We start from the raw sequence: 9,137 nt of genomic DNA, 5'->3' as shown, positions 1-9,137 counted from the left end.
CTAATACTTATATTCTTTATAGAGATATAACTTACTATAACTATAGTATTTTTAACTATAAAGGAAAAGGTAGACTATATATTTACTATTAAACTATATAAAAAAGGGATTATTACTATACCTAGTAAACCTTTTAAAAAGTCTAATAAGGCAAAAGTAAAAGCCTTTATTAACTATAGTATATTTTATATTATTACCTATAATAAGAAATCCTATAGTAACACCTATATATTTAAATTATATATAGTCTATAAAGTAAAAAGTAAAAACAAGTAGCCTTATAAGAAATTATAGCTTATTATCTAAGGTTATATAGATAATAGTAAAAAAATAATTCTTATATAGTTACTTACTATTTAGTAAATAGCCTAGTAATTAATACTTACTTTTACTTTTTTACTACTTTAATATAGATTTCTTCTCTAGTTATATAATATTACCTAAGTATATACTTAGTTAGTAATACTACTAAATTATATTATTTTTATTTACTTACTTATATAAATTTACTATTTTTACTTAGTAAATATAATAATAATAGTAACTAAGCTATTATATAGTATTATAAAGATAAAAACCTACTAGTAAGTAACTTATAACTACTATTATAAAAAGAATCTCTAAATAAATTTATTAACCTTTAACTTTTACTTATTAATATTATTACCTAATAATAGTAACTTTATATTAATTAGTATATAAATAAATAATATAATTAGCCTTATAAATAATAAATTTTTTACTTATAAAAAAAAGAAGCTTAAGAAGGCTACTTTTATAGTAAAACCTAAGTAGTTACTTATAGCTAATAACTTTATTACTTTTAATAGTAGTATATTATCTATTACTACTAATAGTATACTTACTTTTTACTAAAAAGGCTAAAGTAAAAAGCTTTAACTTATTAATAAGAAATTACCTACTGCCTAGTAAAATTATATCTAGTAATATACTTATAGTGTATATATTACTTCTATTTATTAACCTAAAGCCTACTTTAACTATTTAGTTACTACTTAATACTAATTACTTATAGTAAAGAAAATTAAAGCTTTAAACTACTAAATTAAATAGTAAATTAATAACCTTAACTATAGCCTATAATTTTTACTAATTAACCTTATAACTACTAAGCTTTTTATATTTATTAATAGCTTATTTATAAATAACTATAACTTTACTTTTTAACTTAGCTTTATTATAGTCTTTACTAATAAATAAATTATTAAGTAACCTACTATTAATAGTAAAAGCTTTAAATTAACTAGTAATATTATCTACTTTAGCTTAATAAAGTATAAGAGAGTTATATATAGTATACTTACCTTTAAGGTCTATAAAATACTTACTAGTGCTAATATTACTTATATAATTAGTATTACCTTTATAATAATTACTAACTACCTTAAGCTATTATAAATACCTATAATACTTTATACTAACTTATACTTACTTTATAAGTACTTTATAAAGCTTAGTACTATAAAAAAAAAGTAACTTATAATAAATATTATAGCCTTTTACTAGTTATATAAATACTATAAGATTTATAAAATATAGTAGATTTATAGTAGTAATAACCTAGTAAATAAATTTATAAAGTTATTATTAAATAATATATTAATAAAGCTAGTTAGTAATAGGTAGTTAAAAATATAAATAAATAAATAAGTTTCTTATATATAATAAGCTATATAAGTAAAAAGTATTAAATACTTTTTAGCTTTTTATTTTTATTATATTTCTTAGCTATTCTTTTAGATATAAATAATAAGGGATTTCTAGTACTATAGAAAGTTACTAGTGTTATAATATTAACTATTATAGATAAATATTAGAGTTATTAGGTTAACCCTAATAACTTATTACTAGTAAATCCTTAGATATTTAGCTATAGATTCTCTAAGGATTTATAGGTAATAAGTTAGTTATTTAACTAACTAACCTATAATAATTATCCTTTTTTTTTATATATAATAGAGAACTATAGTTACCTTTATTATTTATTAATTACTACTAATATATATAGTTAACTATATTAACTTATCCCTTAGTGTTACTAATAATAAGACTTAAAGATACTAATAATAATAATTAAAGGTTTATAAAGCTTTACTTTATTAAAAAAAGAATTTAAAGACTATTAAAGTAGTTTACTAATACTAATATATAAAGTAATTAACTTATAGTTAAAAAGTATTAGTAAGTTAGTATATTAACTTACTATTATTAAGGCTAAGAACTATTAACTTTATATAAAAATAAAAGTACTAAGTAAGTACTAAAGGGCTAAAAAGACCTAACTATATCTTAGAAAGTTACTTAATATAGCTAAAGTAAAGGTACTATAAAAAAAAAAGAAGTAGTTAAAGCTAAAGCTAAAGAAATATCCTAAGAAGGGGGTTATATAGAGAGTAGTAAACTACTTATATAATAATATAGTAATTATAAAAAGACTAAAAATAATATATAAACTTATAAAGTAGTTTAAGATAGTAATAAAGAATAAGGTAATATATATTTTTAACTAATTTTATATAATCTAGTTAAATAAACTTATAAAAATAATAGAAAAGTAAATAAATATATACTACTTACTATAATATACTACTTACTATATATATATATATATATTAGCTATAATAGTAAAGATATTAGAGTTCTTATATAAAGAAAAAACTATTACTATATATAGAGAAAACCTATTTAAAAAAAATAAATAAAGAATTAAGATAGATATATATAGCTTACTATAATATAGAGCTTACTATATATATATATATATATATATATAATTTAAATTAGTAACTAAAAATAGTTATTTTACCTGGTTGTTTTAGTGTACTATATATATATAGATAACAAAGCTAGGTTTAGACACCGCTAGTATAATTGACTATAGTTCTGTCCTTTACCTTTGTTTTCTAATGTTACGCTTCTGTTTAGTACCATGTTCTTATGCGGCCTATTATCTCCTGACCACACGATTAATACTTGGTGTAATATGACTGAATGCTTGGAGCCGATTTCGCCAGCGCCGCTGTCAAACCTGGCACGACAATATGACGTCGATCTGTCATCGCCGTTATCTTTCTAGACACCTACCGATCTTCTTGTTGGCACTGGTCGTTCATTGTGCCACAGGTTTGTGCCAACCGTCGACCATCCTTGATGCCCAGGCGGCCGTTTGCGAATTCAAGACCATCAATTATATCACCCATACACTACCGCAACAGTGTTTAAAAACAAGCTGGCCGGGACAGAAGGGACCTAATGAAAGTGTGCACACCAAAACCGATGACCCGCGGGCCTCGCCTGACGACCCAATGAACACTTTTGGTGGTCACCACATTTCGCTGGGACCAAGCCTTTCAACAACCGGGCTCTCCACAGATGCGACGGCCGACAACGATCCCACACCGAGACCGTTCATGTCATTTGAGGACTGGAAGGAAATGATGTTGCGCAAGGCCGGACAAGACCCCTCGGATCTCAAGTCTCGAAAGTCACTAGATCGTACGATCGAAGCCGAAAGGGCCGCAAGGAGTCCAGGTCTAGATAGTCTTGGGGATGATGGAGAGATCGATCTGAATTTCGACGTCGTGTCAGAAAAAATCAGCAATATCGCATCAGCTCCCCAAGCAACGCCGACAGAAATTACAGCGTCCGAGCTCCAGCAAGAACCAGTGCTCTATGACGACGGTCGGACTCAATACTACCGAAGCAAGGATGCAGGAAAGACCTGCAAAGAAAGATTCTCTTATTCCTCCTTCGACGCTGGCGCAACAGTACTGAAAACCAACAAAGGGGCAAAGAATGCAAAAGCCATACTCGTTGAGAACAAGGACTCGTATATGCTGCTGGAGTGCTCAGCCGAGAATAAATTTGTCATTGTTGAGCTTAGTGACGATATTCTGGTTGACACGGTTGTACTGGCCAACTTCGAATTCTTTTCAAGCATGATACGGCGCTTCCGGGTCAGCGTAAGCGACAGATATCCTGTCAAAGTCGACAAGTGGAAAGATCTGGGCACATTTGAGGCGAAGAACTCTCGTGACATTCAACCTTTCCTTGTTCAGAACCCCCTGATCTGGGCAAAGTATGTCAGGATCGAGTTTCTGACTCACTACGGCAACGAATTCTACTGCCCGGTCTCCCTTCTTCGTGTCCATGGCACGCGAATGTTGGAATCATGGAAGGACCAAGAGACGCCTGCTGAGGATGAAGATGTGGACGAGCCAGCGGCTGAGGTAGTTGGACCTGCGAAAGATAACACCATTGGCGATACTATTGAAAGGCGAGATAACGTAACGACATCACCTCGCGGTGGAGCAGCAAAAGAGGCGAACTCCGCCGTTTCGGTAGATCCGCTGATGCCTATACACATATTCCGTCTTTCCGACGACGAAAACGCAACCTGTTTGTCATCGGCTACTTCTACCTACATGTCAAGCGCAAGCTCAGCGAGCGCAGGATCGCTAAGCAAGACGCAGGGCGACTCGGATCATGCCACAATTCAGATCAGATCTGGAATGGAAAGGCTCTTCGACCAGACACCCGAGGAAGAGTCTTCTGCCTCGACGACTGATGGCCGCCACATTGAACGGAACACGGTGCCGTCAGCTGTCACGTCTGGTTCTTCGCCCACATATCAAAGTAGCGTCAATTCGGACATGAAGGCTGGGGGGGCGAGTGAGACCTCCAACAGTGGTGCATCTTCCACAAGAGCACCTTCGCAAGCCACCACACAGGCTCGGAACAAGAACAACTCAACCGCGGCACCGGCATCTCCGACCGTTCAAGAAAGCTTCTTTAAGGCGGTCAGCAAGCGTCTTCAATATCTCGAGTCCAACGTGTCATTGTCACTCAAGTACATCGAGGAACAGTCTCGGTCTCTGCAAGCTACTCAACTGTTGGCCGAGAGAAAACAATTGTCCAGGATAGACCTTTTCCTAGACAGCCTCAATCATACTGTCCTTTCGGAACTGCGGACCGTTCGTCAACAGTACGATCAAATCTGGCAGTCCACAGTCATCGCGCTGGAGAGCCAGCGGGAGCAGTCACAACGGGAGACGGTGGCTCTTAGCTCTCGGCTTAACATTCTCGCCGACGAGGTTGTATTTCAGAAGCGAATGGCAATTGTACAGGCGATTCTACTCCTGTCCTGTCTTATACTTGTCATATTCTCTAGAGCCATGACCCAGCCCATCCTGACAGGCTCCTTTGACCTGGGACGATCGCCGAGTCGCAACCACCGGCTGCCTAGTTCTTCCCTAGATCGTGGCCTTAGAGGTGCGTACATCCCTCGTTATGACAAGTTTGGGCGGCCGTATGACAACGACCATGCTGGTGAAGGCGAACTGTCCGACAGGAATCTGGATATGCATCGGCCAATACCAGACGCATCGACCCGGCTTCTCACGCCGGCATCAGATGCTCGGTACAGCCACCGCCCAGATACGGCCATGACACCGGAGCTACTTCCGGTCGAAGAGTTCATGGAGAGTGACCCCGACAGTAGCTACCGCGAGTCTTCTCCCGGTTCTGATATTCGCTCTCCTTCGGACGAGACATTTGAAGTGAGTAATTCCGGGCAGATTGATCATGAGTACCCATCGGAGATTCAAGATCAAACGATAGCGGTCTTGGCAGATTCTGTTTCTGTGTATGCTCGTGGCTCCCACTCTTCTACGCTCCGCAAACCACTCCCAGCGTTACCTGAGTATCCACACTAAGAACTACAATGCCGATATGGCACCTCGAATACATTGCAGCTTCAGGTCAGCCCGTCAACTAGCTATCGTTGGTTGGTCCTTGCATCGTCACAGCCAATGGTCGAACATCCACGCTGGCGGGCGTCCTTTATACACCATGTGGTTAACCATCCTGTCCTCCGGGGACGGGATCGACTGTAGGCCTAAGAGATAAGTGGCCCCTCGATGATGGCTAGTTCGCTCGATGAGGCACAAGCAAAGATTGAGGCGGTGTGGACGGTTCAGGACAAGGTCTTAAAAGTAACGCAGCCATTATATCCCAGCAGTGTCTAGCAAGGCATTGATGATTACACGTTGATAACGCTTCCAGAAAGCTCCTGTATATGTAGCAAGCAAAGCTTAAGCCCGTTAAGTGGACAAAACCTTGAGGGTGTGCAAATCTTCCACAGTAGTATAACAACCTCCGTCGCTTCTTCCTCCGTAATCTCTTCCAAGTAGTGTCGATCAAGTGTCTTTCACTGTGAGTGGTAAATATACAGCTGCATCGAGGCATCCAAATCATGCTCCTCGAGCGCTGCCAGTCTCGTGCCTCTGTCATACTGGGAGCGCCTGCGACGCTGCTCGTCGCGGAAATGTTGTCCGGCATTGGGCGTGAAAAGGCCTGTATGGCAATGATCAGCGGAGTTTTGTGTGGCATGATTTAAAGACATCGTACCGACGTGCTCAGCATTTTCGCAGCTGCGCTTCATCTTGGACTGGTTGTCCGGCTGGGGAAATGGCTCCTCTTCTCCTGCCAGTCCAGGAACGGGTCCGTTGGAAGTATAGAACAACTACGCTCGTGTCATCTTCACAGTTCTTGTTCTATAGGGTAAGGTCGTACCTTGGGACGATAGTGCGCAGCTTCCAGCATCACGGAGCTGTTCCTGAACTTCTGGACAAGGCAGTCTTTGCCCTGGATGGCTTTAGAGCCACATTAGCGTGCGTTTTGACTCAACCTTCTGCATTCCGATACTTACTGGCGTATGAAATCTCAGCGACCTTGTCGCTCTTGAAGCAATTCCTGTGATCTTCTCAGCAAGGCATGTGACGGTCAGGAAGAAAAGAGTAACCTGCCATCTTTGGTTGCCTCTGGTATTGACAAACTGGATTCCTTTAGTCAGCTCATTCTTGCAAATGCGGGGAGTCCTTACTCACATCAATGATATCCAGGGGCTGGTGAGGGATTGATCAGCAGACACTCATCGCAAGCTCGAGAAAAAATAAACTTACGTCAACGAAGTTGATGAACGCATATCCGACACTTGAGGGCGCACAATATCAGTTCCATCTCATCTTTTCGCGACAGATGGGGTGAGAACATACTTGCAATCGTTCGCAAAGTCGATCCGTAGATACATGAAATCATACTTACCCCAGCTGGACTCGTCCACGATTCTCTTGAGCATCGCCTGATCGACCTTGTTCGGAATATTCCGGAGCATGATCTGGCTTTGTCAGTCAGGAGCATGCCTTACCAAGCTTTCTATCTCACCGTTGTGCGGACATCTATTCCCTCCCGAATACGGTTCACATCGACATGGTTGTGGTGACTCGCTACGTTATAGTAGGGCGATCTATTGACTCGAGCTGCGCTCTGTCTGCGAGACTCGTTTCTGGCTGTGGGTGACATGGAACCCATAGCCGACACGGCGTGTGAAGAATGAGAGAACATGGGGCCGGAAAATTGGTATGTGGCTGGACTGGACATAGCAGATGCCGATGGCACGCGTTGGCCATCGTTGAGCAAGTAGGGGCCATGAGGTTGAAATTGCGGTTGACAGAGAATCGGCCACATGGTGAAGGGAGGAACCTGGATACCAAAGGGCGAGTAGGGGGAGTTGGGCCCGGGCATGGAGGTACTATGAGGCACCAGATGCATTTGAGGGGCCTGTTTAGACAAAGCCAATGCCTGGAGGGTGTTGGTCAAATCGCCAGGCATACCGTGGCTGAGACTGTCGGGCGCTCCACCTCTATCCTGGGCCCTGCTAGAGATGTCACTGGATTCCACAAGCGAGAGTGTCATGTGTGCTCCCTAGTCAATGGTCAGGCTTTGCTTGGGATGAAGGACGTATATGTCAGATAGGCTGTGGGCACTCACCTCGACGACTTTGTTGTCAAAAGAAAACACTGCGGATGCGGCTTTAGATGGATCAAGGAACTGAATGAAGGCCCTGAATACTGAAGGATCATAGCCATGCTGCACATAGAATGCAGAAAGCTGACCTTGTGAGTCCAGCATACGTTTGACGACCGCTTCAGTACGAGACACGTCCAACAAACCTGGGGGGCTTGCCACAACAACCACAGATACCCAATGGTCGAATTTGTTGGACTCTCGATGTACATGCTGTATAGGAATTAATGGCCAGATTTGAACCGAAGGGTGTGAAAGGGGACACACCTCGTAGAAACCACCATCCGACAGATAGTCGGCTTCATAACAGGCTCCCACTCGGTGTATGTTGTCGCGCACAAGGACTGCATCGCGGATATCACTAAACTGAACGTAGAGTTTACCTCCCTTGCACTGAATCTGAGTCGGCTCCTGGACCGAGAGGCCAAGACGCTGCAGTTTCTGCTTGTTGTCAGTGTGTCTCCCTGAAGACTCATATTGCAGATGGATGCCTTACCGCGAAACATGCATCCAGGTCAGCAATGCCGAGATTCTGGCCCGGTGAACAAACTTCGAGACTTCGAGATAGTTCAGCCTCGTACTTCTGGCCTGGCAAAAGAAATTGCTGGTTGCGGTCAGGGGTGGGGTGGTTTCTGTTCTTCTCCGGAGTGCATGAGAAAGGCTGGAAGGTCGAGGCAGTCGGCGACAGCTTCTGATGGCCGGAGTTGGGTTTTACGGCGATGAAAGGATCTTTCTCGGCACTAGATGTGACACTTCCGAATGCACTTGTAGAGTACCTGGAAGGAGTGGTTTCTGGTGAATCTTGCGATGTAGACTTCAGGAGACGAGAGGATCGTGTTGATCCTCCCTCCGGGGAGAATGCGGTCAATCTCGTGTCTGGTGTACCTTTGAAGGACTCGGCACCTCCAATGGAGGAATGCGGGGAAGATGGATTGAACATGTCTGTCTCTCGACTATGGGCCATGCCGTTTGTGTCTCTAGTTGGTTGTCGTTGAGTGCCTGGCTGAATTAGCACATGAGACTTTGTCAAGAACGTAACCATCTGAAGCAAGCAGGTAGAACATCGAAGGTGCAGCTGCGCAGAAGGAAGATAACTGACTAGAAAAGATATGAATATGAGTTCAACGTCGAACAATCAACAACAACAGTGCCTCGAGCTTTTGGGTTGACCACACGCAGCTATGGCTTACACGAAACGGACTTGACGTCAAGGGGTAGCAGTCAGCTGTGAATCGAAAACAAGTGTAATG

The 9,137-nt window shown here is 40.6% G+C and overlaps 2 protein-coding genes across 2 annotated transcripts; one reads left to right on the top strand and one right to left on the bottom strand.

Annotated features, from left to right (window-relative positions):
- The first annotated feature begins 2,885 nt into the window (after positions 1 to 2,885).
- LY79DRAFT_257640 (UNC-like C-terminal-domain-containing protein) lies at positions 2,886 to 6,121 on the top strand. The gene has a single exon (XM_060551902.1). It carries the CDS (start codon positions 3,063 to 3,065, stop codon positions 5,733 to 5,735), a length of 2,673 nt encoding a protein of 890 aa, XP_060419492.1. The 5' UTR covers positions 2,886 to 3,062; the 3' UTR covers positions 5,736 to 6,121.
- A 108-nt stretch (positions 6,122 to 6,229) lies between these two features.
- Positions 6,230 to 8,827, bottom strand: LY79DRAFT_665938 (RNA recognition domain-containing protein 2; the record flags this gene model as incomplete). Its single annotated transcript, XM_060563141.1, has 11 exons — positions 6,230 to 6,375; positions 6,430 to 6,544; positions 6,595 to 6,674; positions 6,731 to 6,761; positions 6,909 to 6,926; positions 6,984 to 7,014; positions 7,077 to 7,198; positions 7,246 to 7,785; positions 7,852 to 8,100; positions 8,155 to 8,328; positions 8,384 to 8,827. 11 exons carry the CDS (start codon positions 8,825 to 8,827, stop codon positions 6,230 to 6,232), a joined length of 1,950 nt encoding a protein of 649 aa, XP_060419491.1.
- Positions 8,828 to 9,137: the final 310 nt, after the last annotated feature.

This window comes from Colletotrichum navitas, assembly GCF_030913465.1.
Source record: "Colletotrichum navitas strain CBS 125086 chromosome Unknown LY79scaffold_4, whole genome shotgun sequence".
Lineage (NCBI taxonomy): Eukaryota > Fungi > Ascomycota > Sordariomycetes > Glomerellales > Glomerellaceae > Colletotrichum > Colletotrichum navitas.
This window is presented reverse-complemented; position numbering and strand designations above follow the sequence as displayed.